Source organism: Oncorhynchus mykiss, chromosome 3 (genome assembly GCF_057628025.1).
Source record: "Oncorhynchus mykiss isolate SJ-2025 chromosome 3, ASM5762802v1, whole genome shotgun sequence".
Taxonomy (NCBI): domain Eukaryota; kingdom Metazoa; phylum Chordata; class Actinopteri; order Salmoniformes; family Salmonidae; genus Oncorhynchus; species Oncorhynchus mykiss.
This window is the reverse complement of record NC_143024.1, coordinates 62,685,231-62,705,668: the sequence shown is the minus strand read 5'-3', so window position 1 is coordinate 62,705,668 and position 20,438 is coordinate 62,685,231. Positions and strand designations below refer to the sequence as shown.

General features: G+C 40.7%; 3 protein-coding genes across 36 annotated transcripts in view; 2 read left to right on the top strand and 1 right to left on the bottom strand.

Moving 5' to 3' along the window:
* LOC110504222 (heparan-sulfate 6-O-sulfotransferase 3-B-like) overlaps positions 1–6,425 on the top strand; it is a 100,076-nt gene extending 93,651 nt beyond the window's left edge. Inside the window, exon 2 of the mRNA XM_036974546.2 lies at positions 2,990–6,425. Within this exon, the coding sequence (XP_036830441.1) occupies positions 2,990–3,719 (730 nt within the window). The 3' untranslated portion in view covers positions 3,720–6,425. The remainder of the gene's footprint in view (positions 1–2,989) is intronic.
* A 1,712-nt stretch (positions 6,426–8,137) lies between these two features.
* Positions 8,138–10,219, bottom strand: LOC110520157 (2-oxoglutarate receptor 1). 3 transcript variants are annotated; one of them, XM_021597281.3, is made up of 3 exons: positions 10,147–10,219; positions 9,716–9,900; positions 8,138–9,607 (listed from the first exon to the last, which is right to left on the bottom strand). In XM_021597281.3, exon 3 carries the CDS (start codon positions 9,576–9,578, stop codon positions 8,550–8,552), a length of 1,029 nt encoding a protein of 342 aa, XP_021452956.2. In that variant the 5' UTR covers positions 9,579–9,607; positions 9,716–9,900; positions 10,147–10,219; the 3' UTR covers positions 8,138–8,549. The 3 variants fall into 3 exon arrangements, with proteins under 3 accessions (XP_021452956.2, XP_090086011.1, XP_090086010.1); XM_090229885.1 differs by having other exon boundaries at positions 9,716–9,807; positions 10,147–10,212; XM_090229884.1 differs by having other exon boundaries at positions 8,138–9,900.
* Positions 10,220–16,910: 6,691 nt separating this feature from the next.
* LOC110520155 (muscleblind-like protein 2a) overlaps positions 16,911–20,438 on the top strand; it is a 36,965-nt gene continuing 33,437 nt past the window's right edge. For 17 of the 32 annotated variants that reach the window (XM_021597278.3, XM_021597279.3, XM_021597276.3 and 14 more), the window contains exon 1: positions 16,961–18,785. The gene's annotated coding sequence lies outside the window, so the exon portion shown is untranslated. Of the gene's footprint in view, positions 18,786–20,438 lie in introns of all 32 variants that reach the window. The other 15 variants (XM_090229881.1, XM_090229883.1, XM_090229878.1 and 12 more) reach the window with 1 other exon arrangement.

Below are 20,438 nucleotides of genomic sequence, written 5' to 3'. Positions count from 1 at the left end.
AACTGGGCCATGAGTGTGTGCATGTGTGTATACCTGCGTACGTACAACCCTGCATGTGCATACGTCTGTTTACCTGTGTGTGTGTGTGTGTGTGTGTGTGTGTGTGTGTGTGTGTGTGTGTGTGTGTGTGTGTGTGTGTGTGTGTGTGTGTGTGTGTGTGTGTGTGCGTGTGGAGGACCTGAAAAGCCGAGCAGCTTTGGAATCAGTGTGAAGTCTCAGCGGCACATCCCACTTTATCCGGCCAGTCTGCTCTCCCGGGTCACATCCGAATGCGGCCCCATTAAATATTCACTGGCACTCAGAGGACATCACCTTAGGGGAGGCCTGCCCAGCCAACACCTGCCCCAGCCCTTCACTGCTCTCTACCTCAGGCTGCCTTGACATACCGACCTGGAGTTTGGGAGTGTGATGTTTTTCCTTTGAAGTTGTCAGAAAGCCTTGTGTTGATAGAGCAGCTGTGGAATTTGTGTAAATAGACAGCCCTCTTTGCAATGTAAAGTGAAGAAAACATTATATCAGGTGTCTCTTCAAAAGTGTATTTATTTATTTTGACTATTTCATACATACAGTACCAGTCAAAAGTTTAGACACACCTACTCATTACCAGGTTTTTCTTTATTTTTACTATTTTATATAATGTAGAATAATAGTGAAGACATACAAACTATGAAATAACACAAATGGAATCATGTAGTAACCAAAAAAGTGTTAAACAAATCAAAATATATTTTCTATTTGAGATTCTTAAATGTAGCCACCCTTTTCCTTGATGACAGCTTTGCACACTCTTGGCATTCTGTCAACCAGCCTCGTTAGGTAGTCACCTGGAATGCATTTCAATTAACAGGTGTGCCTTGTTAAGTTAATGCGTTTGAGCCATTCAGTTGTGTTGTGACAAGGTAGGGGTGGTATACAGAAGATAGCCCTACTTGGTAAAAGACCAAGTCCATATTACGGTGAGAACAGCTCAAATAAGCAAAGAGAAATGAAGGTCAGTCAATCTGGAAAATGTCAAGAACTTTTAAAGTTTCTTCAAGTGCAGTCACAAAAACCATCAAGCGCTGTTATGAAACTCGCTCTCATTGGGACCGCAATAGGAAAGGAAGACACAGAGTTACCTCTGCTGCAGAGGATTAGTTCATTAGAGTTACCAGCCTCAGAAATTGCAGCCCAAATAAATGCTTCACAGAGTTCAAGTAACAGACACATTTCAACATCAACTGTTCAGAGGAGACAATGTGAATTAGGCCTTCATGGTCAAATTTATGGTCAAAGGGACACCAATAATAGGAAGAGACTTGTTTAGGCGAAGAAACACGAGCAATGGACATTAGACCAGTGGAAATCTGTCCTTTGGTCTAATGAGTCCAAATTTGAGATTTTGGGTTCCAACCGCCGTGTCTTTGTGAGACGCAGAGTAGGTGAATGGATGGTTCCCACCGTGAAGCATGGAGGAAGAGGTGTGATGGTGTTAGGGTGCTTTGCTGGTGACTATGTCCATGATTTATTTAGAATTCAAGGCACACTTAACCAGCATGTCTACCACAGCAGTCTGCAGTGATACACCATCCCATCTGGTTTGAGCTTAGTGGGACTATCATTTGTTTGTTTTTTAACAGGACCATGACACAAAACACACCTCCAGGCTGTGTAAAGGCTATTTGACCAAGGAGAGTGATGGAGTGTGGCATTAGATAACCTGGTCTCCATAATCACCTGACCTCAACCCAATTGAGATGGAAAAGCAGCCCAAAAGTGCTCAGCATATGTGGGAACTCCTTGAAGACTGTTGTAAAAGCATTCCTCATGATGTTGGTTGAGAGAATGCCAAGAGTGTAAAAAGCTGTCATCAAGGCAAAGGGTGGCTACTTGTTAGAGTCTCAAATATATTTAGATATTTTTAACACGTTTTTGGTTACTACATTCCATATGTGTTATTTCATAGTTTTGATGTCTTCTCTATTATTCTACATTATATAAAATAGTAAAAATAAAGAAAAACCTGGTAATGAGTAGGTGTGTCTAAACTTTTGTATGTATGTTTTGTATGTATGTTTTGCCATTTGGAGCTCGTGTATTTAAAAAAAAAAGTTTTTACCTTTATTTAACTAGGTATCGTGGAATTGTAGTACTGTATATGATTTCGACTGCCTACATATCATTTTATTATGATTCCTACTGCCTACATACATTTTTATTGAGTAGGTTGCAGAGTATGTTTCTCAATGTCATTTTGACAATGTTTTCACTCTATACTACATTGCTTACTGCTATGGATTTTTCCAGCACGTTCTCCAATTTTACTGTAGCCTGTACTGAGTTCCTCTCCTTTGAATGTCCTTAAGTTGGCACTGCAGGAAACTGATTAATTGAAAAAATGTTTTATGTTCAGTGGCTGTCCCTAGGCTTACAATGATTGAGGAGATAGTCCCTCTCTGTAGGAGAGGCAGTGATGTGTATAAAAATAATATCGTTCATTTAACAGCTCTCCTCTCCAAAGTGCTACTGGAACTTCTCCTCTAAAACGTAGAGCTTAGTTTGGTAGACAACTGATGGGTAAAGCACTTGATTAGGACTGCAAAAGACTTCTGTCAAAAACACTTCCTCCTCATTCCGATAAGCCAGAACATTGAGGAATGGATCTGATAAGTTTTATATACATCATTGGTCAACTAGGTTTTTGCTTCAGGTTATTTCTGATGACTAGACATGCTCATGATCAAATAGTACAACCTTAGGTGAGTTGTAAATCACCCATAACTCTGTTGATATTCCCCTACCATTGACACGATAAATCACTTTTGTGTTCAAGGACAATAGGGAAAAAGACCTCTGATAATCTCTCTAAAGTTTCAGTTTGGTAATTAGCGTCCAACCTTGAAGTGCGATACACAGTCACAAAAGTCACCATCTGTCAGTACAATGCTGCGTGGGCCTGTGTGATGTTGATGTGTTTGTAGCTCTCTGACTGTGTTTGTTTTGGCTGCAGGGACTTCTACTACATAACCATGCTGCGTGACCCCGTCTCCCGCTACCTGAGCGAGTGGAAGCACGTGCAGCGAGGTGCCACCTGGAAGACCTCCCTGCACATGTGTGACGGGCGCTCGCCCACACAGGACGAACTGCCCACCTGCTACAGCGGGGACGACTGGTCGGGCGTCACCCTAACCGAGTTCATGGACTGCCCGTCCAACCTGGCCAACAACCGACAGGTGCGCATGCTGGCCGACCTCAACCTGGTAGGCTGCTACAACCTGTCCTCCATGAACGAGAGCGATCGCAACCACATCCTGCTGGGCAGCGCCATGAACAACCTGAAGAACATGGCCTTCTACGGACTGACAGAGTTCCAGCGCAAGACGCAGTACCTGTTTGAGCGGACGTTCAGCCTGCGCTTCATCGCCGCCTTCACTCAGATCAACAGCACGCGCGCCGCCAACGTGGACCTGAGCGAGGCTGTGCGCCGTCGCATCGAGGAGCTCAACTATCTGGACGTGCAGCTGTACGAGTATGCCAAGGACCTGTTCCTCCAGCGCTTCCAATACACCCGCCAGCGCGAGCACCAGGCGGAGCGATTGAAGAGGCGTGAGGAGCGCCGATGGCTTCGGGAGCAGAGGGAGCAGAGCAGGGCCTCACTCCCCAGACGCCGGGGGTACGGGGGCGGAGGCGACCTGGCCACGACCACTGAAGACTACACCAGCCAGGTGGCCCGCTGGTGAGGTCTTACCCTGGCCACGCACACAGAGAGAGGTCACTGGTGATCACCTCCAGAATCATCTCACATGGTACTCTTTCTCTCTCTGCCTCTGTCAATCTCTCTCTATCGCTCTATCTTTTTCTGTCTACTATCTCTATCTTTATCTCTTTCTCAGCTTCAGTGTGATCCTAGCGCTCTGCTAAAGTTTCTTTCTGGTTATGAAACTGCCAAGTCTGTGAGTCAGTATCACAGAAGCTCTGCCTTGGAGTGCCCTTTGGTGTCTTAGATCTTCAAATGGATGGTTTAATGTATTTATTTGTAATGAATTGTTTTGCTGCTCCGTTGCTTTCCTGCCTCTTAGTCATGGTTATTTATTATCATGTAGATTATGATAACTCTTTAAAGGCAGTAAGTTAAGCTTAAAGAAGACACAATCAAAAGACGCTGCTAGCAAATACATTTTTATTGGGACTCAATGTCAAGGGGTGGATATCAATCCGTGTTTTTTTGTTGGACTGGCAGGAATATAGTAGTTCAACAGAAAACAATATAAAAGTGCTGATTCTCGCATGTCATGTGTCCATATTATATCTGAGAGACGGTTTGAGGATGGAGAGTTACTTCCAAAAGAAATGATGAGAGCCAAAGTACACCGACTTAGAAAATATTTGTCTTTGTTTACGTAGCTACTGTTTTCTTAATGGGACCTTGCAAATTGACAACTTCTCAGAAATAAGATAATGTATTTAGTTTCATTTTATCATGGCAGTTTCAATTATATTGACATTTCCCTCACACAAATATAGTGTAGCTGTAGTCAGTCAAGATAATGTCAGATGTTTTGATTATGATGCAAAAATGTTTTCTAGGGTGCAATATTCAGTAGAGTTTGTCTACATGCAACACCTTTCAAGTTTCAACTCGGAGGAACTGCTGTTTCTGTTCATCCACTATCTGTGTGTTGGAATGTGAAGTCAATCATAAACTCACAAAGAGAGGATTACCCTGAAGAAAACCAGCCTGATTTCTATTCTGCACTGACCAGACTTACCACATTCAGCTTTCACATTACAAATGGAAAGAACTCCTCAAGGAAGATTTTTCAAAAATGTTAAGCTTGGATTGTTTAAGTAGTCTTCTCCAGAAGGTAAAGATAACCACTAGGTAAATGCTCTAGGTGAGGGCTGAGGAGCCAGGTCAGTGTGGTTGGTGTGTGGACTGACTGTCAATGAGGTGATCAGCATTCGGCCCTCGTGCTCACCCCGTCACACTCCGTGGCTTAACATGTTTGTGGAGCCCACGCCAACGGCTTTGTGGGCTGCGAGGGGGGTTCTAAATGCTACCAGAATAACAGCCTGAGATGACACGGTAGCAGAATACAGTCGTTTCCTGTAGTAGGAAGGAGATGAAATGTACCACATCTAGTTTCATGTCTGATTGTCCCCCTCAAAACACAGGTAACTTCTGAATGAACATTAAACAAACTTGAATGTATCAAACGAGATTCATCTAATTGTAACGGTTGAATTACTTGCAGATGGCTGTGATGATGATGTCATGTTAGATTAAATCATGGATTTGCTATTCTGATCTGTTGTTCTGTTGTGAACATTTCAACTCTCCAATGACAATATTTTTTTTATAAAAATATGAATTTGCTGCTGCTTTCATTTTCACATTTATCCTGTTTTTTTACTTGATTTTTTCAGAAGATGTAGGTCTGTCTGATCACTGAGCACAGCTTTGGTCCATTAACCTTAACCGATGAGTGGAAGTTTTTGTTGTTTAAGTTAGTTTGTATCCAGTTAGTTGATTGACTGTGATGTAATAGTAACCATTATCACAGTTTGAGTTGGTATCCCTAATCCAGATTAGGCCTGCTCTTGGACTAAAAAACCTGCTAAATGGAAAAGCTCTATTGAAAATTATTTTTCATTCAGGAATATGCAGCATCTGTTTGCAGGTAACTGTTTTTTGTTTTTGTTTTAAGTGATTGTTCAAGCTATACAATTATTGGAGTGTGTGTGCGTGCGTACCATTATTGTATATTGATCACAAGTTTGCCTGCAATTTCAGTGAGCCAACACACCATGTTTATACATTGCCCCAGCATTTTCAAACCAACATTATGGATACAATACCAAGTTTTATTTTGGGGGGAATGTGGAATGTGCTGTGAAGCAATCTCCCTGATGAAAAAAACTGCTTATATTCATGTAGTTGTTATCTGCTCAAACTTACGGTAGTGTGATGTGTATATTGACGCAACATCTGAAAAGTCTGAAATGACTATTTCAAACCTATTATCCTGATCAGACCTCAGTGTAAATACAGCCATGAAATCAAGCCTAAAAAGAGAGTGTCACACTAGATATTGTCCTGCCATCCCCAAAGCCCTGTGACATGACATGTTGTGAAAGAGGGATTTGAATGAACTTCAACTGCCACTCAACTTAAGTGCACATCTTTGAAAAACAGGTCATCTTGCATTTATTTATTGCAAACAAGAGAGCTTGTCTGAAAGGAAAAAAGGTTATAATACCATCACACGAGGGAGAACTTTCTACATGTACGTATCTGTATGTTCCTGTTCAAATTGTTGTGTATGAAAAGGACAGTCTTGATGCCATTTGATGACTTATACTTTATCAGCAATGTTCTTGTCAGGTTCTGCAAGGCTGGGCGAATACTACTTCAGATATTAGAAAATAAATGCATTGAACAAACATGACCCTTTTCTGCCTGGAATCATTGGCATGAAGCCATAGACGTTAGGAAAGTTATCCAGCGACACTTAACCGCATTCATGAGGTCTTGACCTTTAAAATGCAATACAAGCACTAGCTTCGTCCGTGTTAGCAAACAGCGCAGATAAACACAGTCCCAGGTCAGGTGACCAGGCGTCCAACATCTATCTTCATCGGTAGGTCATGCACTGTCGAAATTAAACTTGTTTGCGTGAATTATTAGCATTGGTTGTGTTTGCAAGATTTTGGCCTGTATTTTCTCCATCAATATTTTCATAACCGTGCATCATAACGAAGTGTGGTATAGTGGATGTGTTTCACTTCATGTGTGTGTCTGTCTCCTGAGGATTACATTTCAGTGAGATATATTATATGCATTGTAAAACACGAACATTAGGTAGAAAGGAGAGGACCATTGAGAAGAACACTAGTTGTTAATGGAAATATTCAAGTTCCTTTCCTGTTGCTATAGTGAGATTATTACTAAGGGAGAAATAAGGGAACCAGGGAGAATAATTCAGAATGTTCTGGTCCAGAAATAGCAGTTTATATATACAGGTATATGCACTGTACAATCATCAGTCTCTTTCATTTGCTGTTATTCAGCAGTGACAAGGGAAGGACATATTGGTCTGCTTACAAGACACTAATTGGACTATTACCTGCCTAATACAAGCTTCTCTCTATGCAGGAAATTGCCCTGACTCTCAACATGGTGCAGTTAATAAGTTGAATGAATGAAGACTCATCTTCTTTCAAAAAGCTCATTCATTTTATTGCAAAAAAAAGTGGAACCACCAGACAGGAACCACCAGACAGACAGACAGACAGACTCTACTGTCTAGTCTACTCCCGACAGATCCCGCTTATTTCCTCCTAGCTGTGGTATGAGGAAGGAAAATGACTCATACCCACAAACAAGGAGAATAGCTTCTCAGACAGGTACCATAAAATGTACTGTATTATTTTATATGCTCCTGCTTTGTGGTACCAATCCTACTGGGTTTGTTTGAGGAAGTTCAGATGTCTGGATTATTATTGTCTACAGACAGGCACCTTTAGTGAAATGTGAAATCACTGTTGATTTTTTACTGTTGGCTGATGTGAACAAACAGTTGTCCACCTCCACAAACGGATCGTTACACTATCAGGATATAATGTCATGTAAAACCCATTGTCGTACATATATACTGTATTTCTTCCCTAAATAACTGATTATTATTATTCTATTGTGAAAGCTCTGAGCTTTTCTACTAATCGTGCCCCACTCGAGTGCCAGCCGTATGAAAGGAAAAGGTTCACATCTGTTCTAAGCAATCACCTGCAGCGAAGTCTGATATTCTTATTAAATCTATGACTCTCTAGCTAGATCATAGATGAGAGTGTTCTATCCTCAGTCCAATGTTTTGAGACAATATTCGAGTCCAATATTGTAAGTCTTCTCTGTTCTTAAATGTGATGTTCTGGTGCCTCTAGGGCCATTCAGAAAGAGGATTGAGGATCTTATTAATGATGAATGTGTTTGCATTTGATGAAGCTGTTTTTCTTTCTGCTTCCGTTTTGTATTTATATTTTGATGTGGGTTTTTTCTGTAATTTATGTAATTCAGGGCTCATCTGTAAAAGAGACATTGGTCTCAGTATGACCCCCCTGATCAAATAAAGGTTAAATCAAATCAAATAAAAGTCCAATATTTACTGACAGTGATTAACACGTTTAATTGTTAACATATGTTGTATGATTGTACAGCTTGTTATAATGCAATGTATTGTCAATTAAAGACTGACCCAGAAACATAGCATTTCCCTACTGAATCCAGTCTACTCAAGATAAGAGCACCCTGCTGTGATTTATCTTGCACAGCAGTTGACAGAACCAGCTTTATGGCAAAAAAACATTTCGACAATATCAGTAACGTTCAGAAACATGGTCACCCTAGAAAGACAGCACCTAATAAAGTTACTCAAAGGCGAGCAGTGCATTTGTGAGTTACTAAGTAGTAAAGAGGACATAGTTATTTTTGTCAACACCAAAAAATAGACTTCTGTGTTTTGAAATGAAGTAAATCAACCATATGTATATAAAATGTTGTGTAGTATTTTGACTCAGCTCTTTAGCACGTTAGCCTGTGACATACTGTTTCTGCCTGGTTGGCCGATCACTGCCACCATGATGGGCCTCTTGGTCTTGAGAAACTGGGGTCTCCAGCGGAAGAGGCCAAGGACCGCCTGGTGGAACCTGTCTCCAGCCAGAGTGTACAGAGCCAGGTTGAAGAAGGTGTTGAGCCCTGCCAGGGGTCTGGAGATGGTGTAGGCTGCATTGACCCCTATCAGCAGCATACAGGGCACTGGCCTTTGGGCTTCCATCTGGGTGTACACCCGCAGGGCACGGAGGATGTGGAAGGGTGTGAAGCATAGCACAAACACAACCAGGATCAGCACAGTCATCCTGCGGGCACGCACCCTGTTCGGACGGCCCTCATGTGGCCCGCCGGCCAGCTCACATGCAACACGGATGTAACTCAGGCACACCACCACTAGGGGGAGTAGGTAGCCCAGGACAGTAAGTAGCCAGCCATAGACCCACACCTCTTCTGGATCATTACTAGCAAAATCCAGGCATGACGTCATATTGTTCTCAGTCTTCTTCACAGTGATCATGTGGACCATGGGTATAATCTCCATCACAGATATGAACCACACAGCCAGGCAGGCGATCACACCCCAGCTCGTCCTCTGCACCTGGGCTGCCCTCAGTGGGTGGACCACGACCACATAGCGGAACACACTCAGGCAGGTGAGGAAGAGGATGCTGCCGTACAGGTTGAAGTGGAAGCTAAAGCGAACAATGCGACACATGGCCTCGCCCATGATCCAGTCATCGTGGATGTAGTAGTGGACCAGGAAGGGCAGACACAGAACATACAGGAGGTCTGCCAAGGCAAGGTTCACCATGATGATGCTGCTGCTCTTCCATGGGCGCAGCCTGACCACGTAGATGATGATTGAAGTGATGTTACCCACAAGCCCAACTACAAATATGATCCCATACATGATCGGAAGGTAGGATCTCTTTATGTAGTCATCCACTGGAAAACATTCAGGAGTCTTATTATCCCTGTCTTCGCTAGCCATGGTTGTGTTGTGTGAGCCAACAAAATGTCCTAAGACAAACACAAGTGGAGATTGCTCATGCTATTACAATAAAAATCATAGAAAGAAATAGAGAATCATAGAAAGAAATTGGATGAGGAAAATGCATCTGTTCTTACTATTAGCTGCAATGCTGCTCCAGTATCTGTGTGTCACTTCTGAATTTCCTGATTCTTCAGGCAGCAGTCAGTTTGAACAGCATCCCAGAGCCCTCCCCCAAAGAATGTGTAGCGCGCCCATTAGTTCTTCAGCAAGATGCATTAGGTGTCCTTGCAGCTTTAGAGGTATCAAAGATCTACTCTAACTAAGCCCACATGAATCAGTATTAGTGATTAATACAGTACAGTTGTGATTTGACACAATGGTTAGATTACTTGAGATTGGTGGGTTTAAATAGAAAGTAGAGAATTATACCATTACAACCTCATTGAGAGTGATTTTAGGTCACACATTAAACCAAATTGTGCAACATCTTACTTTGACATGTTTTATGTAAATCATTGTGATTAAATGCAGTTGTTGTTTTTAAGAATTCCCTGATCCCACATACCTGGAAGATGTGTCATCCCTGTCTGCTTGACTGAGGACACAAACAGCAGACATACCTTCACCTCTAAGTTATTGTTCAACTAAGAATGATCACATAGAATGTCCTTTCATTTCCTTATTAGACAGCCTGGTCTCATAGACTAGACATAATATTGTAAACATAAATCCGGGAGAATCAAATTAGATGGCTACTTAAGGCAATAACAATATAAGGTGGTTGGGTGGGCGTACAACGCAAATGTCTAGCAACCCCAATGGTTGGGAGAATCTCATCACGGACAACTTTTGCATTTTAGCTAATCGGCAACTTTTCAACTACTTACAACTTTTTAGCTACTTTGCAACTACTCAACATGCTAGCCAGCCCTTCCCCTAACCTTAACCTGAACCCTTTTAGCTATTCCTTCCCCTGTACAACAGTAACGTCTAGTATCCCAAAGGTTGCGAGTTCAAATCTCATTACGGACAACTTTAGCAACTTTTCAACTACTTACTACTTTTTTTAGCTACTTTACAACTACTTAGTATATTAGCTAACTCTTCCCCTAACATTAACCCTTTTAGCTAACCCTTCCCCAACCCCAGCCTTAGCCCTTTTAGTTAGCCTTAACCCTAACCTTAACCCTTTAACCTAACCCTAAGCCCTAGCCTAGCTAACATTAGCCAGCTAGCTAACATTAGTCACCTAGCCACCTAACTAGAATTCGTAACATATTGTACGTTTTTCAAATTCGTAACATATAATATGAATTGTAATTTTTAACACCATACGAAACGGAATACATACCATACGAAACATATCATACTAAATGGAGTGTTCCGTATTCACATACATAATAATATGACATTTTCTGAGACCAGGTTGCAGCGACCGAATAGGCCTACCACAGAAGGAAAATACTATTTTCATGCCACTTTGATACCGAAGTGACTTAGCAAAAATGCTCTCCTAACCTGCTACACAAATCACTTTGTATCGAAGTGGCGTGAAAAGAGTGTGTACACCACAGAAAGCCAACAGTTGTCCGGTGAATCCTCCCTTGATGCAAAAGGAATAGTGATAGGACATTTCAATGCATTTGATAATAGAAAATAAAAAAAAACATTCCATAGTGATAATGAATGATTCTTTGATGATGGTCTAGTTCATCATGTAGTCCTGAAAAACAGACAGGAGGAGCATGACATCTAGAGGACATATGAAATTGCATCTACTTGCAACATGATTGATACATTATTATGAAGATATTTTGATATTTCAAATACACTGAGCCAAAATAGATGTCATTTTATTTTGTTTTTCATTTTCAGTCAAGCTATTAAGTCATCCCAACCCATTTTTGTAAAAATGTCAGTGCCTTATGTTCTGCCAAGAATAAATAATATCGCAGAATTACATCCTCATGTGATGCATGGGTTAAATTCTAAAGTAATCGTTGACTAGATTTGCTGCAGTTTTTAAACATATAACATATAACAGTATAACAAATACAGAATTTTGTTGTCATTATTAAAGTGGTCCTTTTTTAACCACTAGATGGTGCCTAATATCAGAAACGGATTCTGAAGAGAGCAGAAAAGTAATGTAATTGTATTGTAGTTGATGGAATTAATATTATATTAAAACCTGATAGTATAATACCTATGTTTTCCTTGCATCTGAGCAGTATCAAACAGTATAAGACACTGTAGGCAATAAAGACTGGGAAGTTTATATCACAGGCAATGACTCCAGTAGGCAGATGTATGAAGTGATGTTTATGGCTGTGCTGACAGGCACCGACAAGTGTAGGAGGGACCTGGGCGCTAGACAGCCTTCCCTTTCACAGTGACCTTCTGCCCACCTTCAGATTGGCTCAGGATAAATCAGAAGGTCTGATGCAAATTGCTGGAGAGATAGTGTTGTCCTCTATTCCTATTTCTATGCGCAGTACTTCTTCCTTCATCTCTAGCAGTCTATGTATCTCACTCTTAGTCTTTCACACATTATCTCACACACAGAAAAACACACAAACACAAAGAGACACACAGGTTTGAACAGACTTCGTAGGACTTTACCATTTTATCCAGTAATCTTGTCTCAGAGTTGTATTGCTTGAATTTCTCGGATCTTATTGATTTGAACACTTCAACTGTGAACATTTTCAGCAACTGAACAAAGAAATAATGGTTAAGGTCAAAGAAATCCAGCACAGCCATGACTTCTGTTGAATAAAGAATGCCTCAAGGTTGCTGCTATACTTTGATACAAACATCTCCAGAGTGTAAGCTACTATCAAACTAGGAATGTGACAAGCATTTCGCTACATCCGCAATAACATCTGCTAAAAATGTGTATGTGACCAATACAATTTGATTTGATGATAGAAAAAGACATGACCTCAATTATCAGTCATTCAAAAAGATGGTATAATTTGTTTTTATTGTTTGAACATATAATGACAAATAATTGGTTGATTTTTCACAATGTTTTATCTTATAAATTAGCTTGAAAATGCCAACATAGCACACTAAGGAAGGATTATTCCGTTTGATGCCTCAACAAGTCCAAAGAATAACCCAAGGGTGGCTGTTTCCACTCTCATGCTTCCATATCTCAGTCTGTTTGACTGTGACATTTCTCCAGTCTAGAAGGGAGCAAGGTTGTGACCTTTCCACATACAGCTCTGATGTCTCTGCTTCATTCTTTTTGAAGGGGATAGTCAATGTGACAAGATCAAAGATTGGACCTCTCCTGTGAGTCAATATTTAATCTCACAACTGTATCAAATGAATGTGACATCTGAATCTAGAGTTTAATAAAGGTACTAGGATGGAATGAATGGAAAGTCATAGTGCTAGAGGTTTAATACATAATTTAGCCTGCTACTTTATATAGCAAATAAACATACAAACCATCACACAAAAATAAATATATTGTCTTTTGATGTTGGCTGTGACCAAATGCTGCTGTTGATCAAGTTAATTAATAAACCATCAATAAACGTTTTAATTATCACTGAAACACTGTATAGATGTTTGATCAGTCCCCTTGGTAATTCCAAGTCTCCTCCCAGACCAATTAGCAGAGAAAGAACCACATTAGCACTGTGCCTCATCCAAAACTAGAACTCTCTGCATTAGACTATGCTTCCCTATCAACTATACGTTAATAGACGCTGGAAACACTTCAGTCAGATTTCCAGATTCATTGTGAGTAAACCACTTTACAGCAGAGTAGAATTTACATGGCTGTGTCATTTGCTGCTGTATGGCCCACCTCTGCTTGCCAGCCACATGGTTGGCATGGAGGGTGCCATGTTGTGGAATGGCCAAGGTAGTGGAGCCTGGTCAGCAGGCTTCCCCCCACCACCAGTCTGGCATTCCAGTAGGGTCCTCTTTTTTTCTGATGCCTACAACAATATTCAACACATACCACTTTCAATTTAGTGGAAGGAATGTGTTTGTCTCCATAAATACCTCCATAATCCCATATCTGGCACTCAATAAATGACAGGGAAAAGAGATGGTCCATGGTTATGTGACGGAATATAGTGCTAGGTCTGTCACAAGAGATTAAATAATGACAAGGACGTCCTGTGACTTACTGACTAGAAATGGACCAGCTGTGTGTAAATGTCCTAACAAGCCAGAGTCCCACTAAATCCTCACAATATTCCTCAGATCATTTTTAGAAATGTCCCACATATACAGTGCCTTGCGAAAGTATTCGGCCCCCTTGAACTTTGCGACCTTTTGCCACATTTCAGGCTTCAAACATAAAGATATAAAACTGTATTTTTTTGTGAAGAATCAACAACAAGTGGGACACAATCATGAAGTGGAACGACATTTATTGGATATTTCAAACTTTTTTAACAAATCAAAAACTGAAAATTGGGCGTGCAAAATTATTCAGCCCCTTTACTTTCAGTGCAGCAAACTCTCTCCAGAAGTTCAGTGAGGATCTCTGAATGATCCAATGTTGACCTAAATGACTAATGATGATAAATACAATCCACCTGTGTGTAATCAAGTCTCCGTATAAATGCACCTGCACTGTGATAGTCTCAGAGGTCTGTTAAAAGCGCAGAGAGCATCATGAAGAACAAGGAACACACCAGGCAGGTCCGAGATACTGTTGTGAAGAAGTTTAAAGCCGGATTTGGATACAAAAAGATTTCCCAAGCTTTAAACATCCCAAGGAGCACTGTGCAAGCGATAATATTGAAATGGAAGGAGTATCAGACCACTGCAAATCTACCAAGACCTGGCCGTCCCTCTAAACTTTCAGCTCATACAAGGAGAAGACTGATCAGAGATGCAGCCAAGAGGCCCATGATCACTCTGGATGAACTGCAGAGATCTACAGCTGAGGTGGGAGACTCTGTCCATAGGACAACAATCAGTCGTATATTGCACAAATCTGGCCTTTATGGAAGAGTGGCAAGAAGAAAGCCATTTCTTAAAGATATCCATAAAAAGTGTTGTTTAAAGTTTGCCACAAGCCACCTGGGAGACACACCAAACATGTGGAAGAAGGTGCTCTGGTCAGATGAAACCAAAATTGAACTTTTTGGCAACAATGCAAAATGTTATGTTTGGCGTAAAAGCAACACAGCTGAACACACCATCCCCACTGTCAAACATGGTGGTGGCAGCATCATGGTTTGGGCCTGCTTTTCTTCAGCAGGGACAGGGAAGATGGTTAAAATTGATGGGAAGATGGATGGAGCCAAATACAGGACCATTCTGGAAGAAAACCTGATGGAGTCTGCAAAAGACCTGAGACTGGGACGGAGATTTGTCTTCCAACAAGACAATGATCCAAAACATAAAGCAAAATCTACAATGGAATGGTTCAAAAATAAACATATCCAGGTGTTAGAATGGCCAAGTCAAAGTCCAGACCTGAATCCAATCGAGAATCTGTGGAAAGAACTGAAAACTGCTGTTCACAAATGCTCTCCATCCAACCTCACTGAGCTCGAGCTGTATTGCAAGGAGGAATGGGAAAAAATGTCAGTCTCTCGACGTGCAAAACTGATAGAGACATACCCCAAGCAACTTACAGCTGTAATCGCAGCAAAAGGTGGCGCTACAAAGTATTAACTTAAGGGGGCTGAATCATTTTGCACGCCCAATTTTTCAGTTTTTGATTCGTTAAAAAAGTTTGAAATATCCAATAAATGTCGTTCCACTTCATGATTGTGTCCCACTTGTTGTTGATTCTACACAAAAAAATACAGTTTTATATCTTTAGGTTTGAAGCCTGAAATGTGGCAAAAGGTCGCAAAGTTCAAGGGGGCCGAATACTTTCGCAAGGCACTGTATGTGGTGTTCTGCCTTGTAGATTTCCATAAATTCATAGGTTGGCTAATTCGATACCTCATTAGTGTGTGATATCCTCAAGTACAATGTTAGGATTGATACATTATGTCCAGCTGCTGATGTGTGTCCTGCATGCATGTGTAACAGAATGGCCACACAGTGGCTACGCATGCATGTCACAGGAAAAGTACAGGGTTGATAGATTTCAATGGCCACTTATCCAAGGTTAACAAGTTTACAATGCATACTAAACCCTTTCCTATAGCCAATCTACCAGATAATTTCATTACTCAATTTGCCTGACTGATAATCTATTACACATCCTCTCTGAAACCTATTTCGGCATAGGCCTAGCCATTTGTCTTTTTATAATCTGTCAATTATAATCTTGTGAGGGTTATGATGTACTAATAAATGATGGCATTAATGAAAATGAATTATAATGTCACATAATGTGTGTGTCTGTTTGTAAATCATTTATATGAATAATTATGATCCGTTTCAGTAGGCTAGATGTGGATAATGAACCTTCAGGTCTAATTGTATTTTTTGGGGTATTGTTGTAAGTAAGCATTTCACTGTAAGGTCTACCTGTTGCATTTGATTTGATAAACATATAGAGGCATCGACACAACATCCCATCAATCAACAAGGTGCAGCCTTTATCTTATCCACATGGTTTGGCTCTGGTTTTCTATGGCCTGCTGTAGATCTACTCTGTGATGACCTTGAGTGTTATGCTGGGTCAGGAGGACGCTTGACTTGCTCTTTATTACCCTATGGCCCAGGCAGACTATGAGTGAAAAAAGAGCATCCTTGTGAAGAAAAGGTTTAGATTTCAACTACAACATGTACATTCAGATCTAATCAGTGTGAAAATATTATTGAAAGGTCAAAAGTCCTATCTTCTTGTGGCATGGATTTCTCTATTCTGATTTATTCACCTACGAATTTCACGCAATAAATCCGTTTTGATGCTTTTGAAACATCCCATAGTACAAGGTCTATTTTTTATGTTTAATCTCTAGTGATGAATACTATGACTAACAGATGAATAACAAGAAAGGAAGTGTTTTACATCCCAGAAAACGGGGAAGAACGCAGGCTTGATTTTTTGGGGTGAGAAATCCTTGTATTAAAACCCTGTAATAAACTAAAAATCCCGGTAATTTTCCTCACGGTTCCATTGCTGTTCCCTTGGTAACAAGCAAACCCTTGCCCTTCTGGAGCCTCCTGACATTCGCTTGGAACGTACCAAGCTGCTTTGGGGAGATCTGTAGATTTCCATTTCACTAATACGTTTTTTTTAACCAAAAATGTGTTATTTTAAAAACAAATAATAACGTGCCTTATCTTTTAATCGTCAACGTATATTTATATTCCAACGAATCTTCTAGATGTTCCAATTTTCGTACGCACATTGGCATAGAGTGGCATTACGTTACCCCTTCAAATAAATCAAACTGGCAGTCGTAGAGCGAGCTGTCAAATGCTTGTTGCTTGTTGTGTCAAATCCGTGCTAGCTACAAAGTAACGAAGATAAATCAAACACCCAGTTACTTTCTTCTGAAAGTGGTTATAGCTCATCTATAGCTAGGTAATACGACAATAATTAAATCGACCGTTGAAGGTTGAACAGCACCTGTCCTCTCCACATTTGGTTTTTCTCTGTTCCATGGTGCTTTCTACCCTGGCTGCGTGACTGGTGGCTTGCGCTGGGGAACGAGTCGTCCTGATGATGAGGTAAGCAGGTAGAAATGCTAGCTTCAGCTTGTCAGTGTCCTAGCTAGCTCGCTATGTACCCAAATATGATGTGTCATGTATTGCAGGTTAGGAAAAGTACCTAATAATAAAGTGTTATCCCGAATACTTAAATGGGAGTGCATGCAGTCAGAAACTAGCATATTATGTTTGTCATCAGAGAGGAAGAGGCGAAGCGAGGCTTTACTCCACCCCAAAATGTATCCACGAAGACAAGACCATGAAGTAAGAAATTTAGGTACCGGTGGTCAATGAGAGTGTCGAATTCGGTCAACAACAAAACATGAGTGCTTAATTTGCTACGTCGGTTTTATTTGATCGAATATACGTTTCTTAATGGTTAGGTTGTTACGAATGCAGTGTTATAAAAGTGGACGCACGTGGCATTTCGTCAAGTTAAAAAATGACTTTATTTTGGAGTTGTGCCTGTTGTTCACACGCGTATCTGCCCTCATTGGCTAGAATGGTCCTATATGACATCGCCTCCCGCCTGCATTCCATCTTTGACGTATTTTCATTGTTAGACCGGTCACTCGATTATCTTGTACATATAATATAAAATCTTTGTTTTCGTATTAGCGTGTGCTAGCTATCAAAGTTCCAGATGCAGTAGCTAGCTAGCTAGCTGTGATGGTGGCTCGTTCACGGACTTTGCTAACGTTGGCTAACGTTATATAGCCAGCCGTAGCCTATTTGCTTACTACCTACTGATGACTGGCTACTGTGAACGTTAGCTCCCAATACTTCAGCCAAGTTACTTGTTTATTGTTGGTACAGTGTAGATAGCTAGCTATAATCTCAGATCACATTACAAGTTACTTTGATGTCACTTGCTTTTTTAAATTCAGATTCAAAGAAGGGGGAACGACCTTTATTGTGATACCTCATTTTTAAAGAAACAGGTTAAATAGAGAGAAATATAGCTAGCTTGTTTTCATAATGTGTAATGTCAAATTGTTTGCTTATCTTTATGCAATTTTCAGTGCAATCATTATAACTATTTTTGTCCTCTTGAGAAAGCATAGTGGAGAAAGTAGGCTCTTATGTGTTATTACACATCCACTATTTTGTTTATCTGTACATGATTATATTAATTTGTTTATAACAGTGAACAATAATAATTCCAAACCAAAGGAGGAATTATGTTAAGGCTTGAGTCAAGATGATCTGAAATAGCAGAGCATACAGGTTTGCATTAGAGTATCTGCAGCTAGCCTGGTTGTCTGTCTGTCTGTCTGAGCTTTGCAGCCAGTACACAGCAAATCCGTGCCTGATCTGCTATTGGCCAGAGAGGGCTGGGAGGGTCTTCCTGGAGGCGGAGGAGCAGGCAGGAAGGGGGTGGCTGGAAATGTTTCAGCTAGAGAGTTAAGCAGACAGTCTTTTCCTCCACTGTCGTGGAAAGAAAATCCCTGTCTAGGCATGGGCCTGAGCACACAGCACTGAGAAGGGAATGAAAAATATACACATGGTGATTATCTTTAGACAGAAAGTAATTAGAAGAAGTCGGACTACCGACACAGACTCTGTGGTGGATGTTAGAGAGACTGAGGAGCTCCAGCACTGCATGAGGTAAGAGGATTTTTTCCCTTGGCTGCTCTGTTTCCTGACTAGTTCATAAAGGAATTTGCTGCATTATGCTGCATACCATGCGGTGAGAGGGAGAGATAGGGGACTTCACTCGTAGAGGTGGTTAGAATCTGCTTCACTGATCATGCTCCTCTTGCACTTACTGCTTCTTCTATTTGCTTTTGGTTGGCTGTTCCTCTTTAATATGTACATTTAGCTGGTTAATGTTGAGAGTTTACTTCTCCCATACTGCCAGCAAAGAACAAGGTGCTCCCTTTACGCCTGCTCTGCAATTTCCTGTGGCGTTTCACCACTTACCCAGTCTGTCTGTCGTATATCTGAATGACTTCCAAAAGTGTGTGTGTTTGCACAAGGTTCATAAGAGTGTTTTCTTTATGTACATGGCTCTGGAGGACTGGGGGCCAACATCTCATAACCATGATTTATTCTCTGATGCACCAGGTGTTAACTCTTCATCAAATCTAACAGAAAAAAAAACACCAAGGAAAGTAACTTGAGAGGGTCTGTCACAAATAGAAAAATGGAAAGGTCTTCCTAATCCCCCTTCCCAATTCAAAGTTTGAGTTTGGGCCCGGGGACAGTTTTCTTCTGTACTATCCTATTGACACATTTTTGAAGCTAGGCTATGACATTTTTATGTTGTAGGTTCCATATTAACGTTGCAACATTCAATTCCGTACTTTACAGCCCTGCATGAATAACCATTTCTTTTTCTATTTTGACTCAAAACCAGTAGTTCCAGCCTGTGCTATTTCCAACTGTTTTGGAAGTTATAGGCTACATGTTTTTTTCCCCCTGAATCCAACTAAATTACAGCGCACACTGATAGGAAGGATCTATTTTCCTCTCACATTTGTTTGGTCTCACTGGTGGCTAGACTGCTGTAGATAAGTACTGCAGATTTTCTCATACAGCAGTGCAAATTGAGCCTTAGTAACTAACATGAAGAAGATAATTAAGGTCGTGCCAGTTCAGTTGGTAGTTGAAGACTATTAGAATATGAAGTGCATATGCTTTCTGATTCAATAAATTGCTGCTTGCATTGCCCATGGCTGAATGCTGGATGGTTTACAATAGTAACCTCTGTAACTGTTAGGCCCTAGAGCTGGTTGTTCATCCCAGGCGAACAAAACAGAATGTCAGGGTTAACACTGACCAAACTAGGCCATGAATCCATAGATGCGATAACGAGGTAGAGATACAGGAAAAAGGCCATACAGTTACATATCAGGATATTTTTTGGAACTATTTATTGTATCGTTTTGACAATATTGCAATATTATTTTTGTGCTAGTTGGTTGTACTCCATTATTTTTCCTTCATAGCTTGTCCTTCATCTTTTTAAATATAAAGCCAATTTGTTTTCAGCACATTTAATTCCATGACTGATCAAAACTTGTTCTCTCAAGGCTCTCTCTTGTCCTTCTGCAGAAGAGATATGGTGAGCAATATGTTTGGAACAATGAATCGTAATTTAAATCACAGTATAATATAACATATATAAACAATAACCTAAATGTAGGCTCATTTTGCAGGGGGGTATTGAGATTCAGGATCTTTCCCCCACGGCATCTTTCTCCCATGCGTTTCCATGGCATTTCCACTGTTTTGGTCGAGTTCTGTTGACCTCTTTAC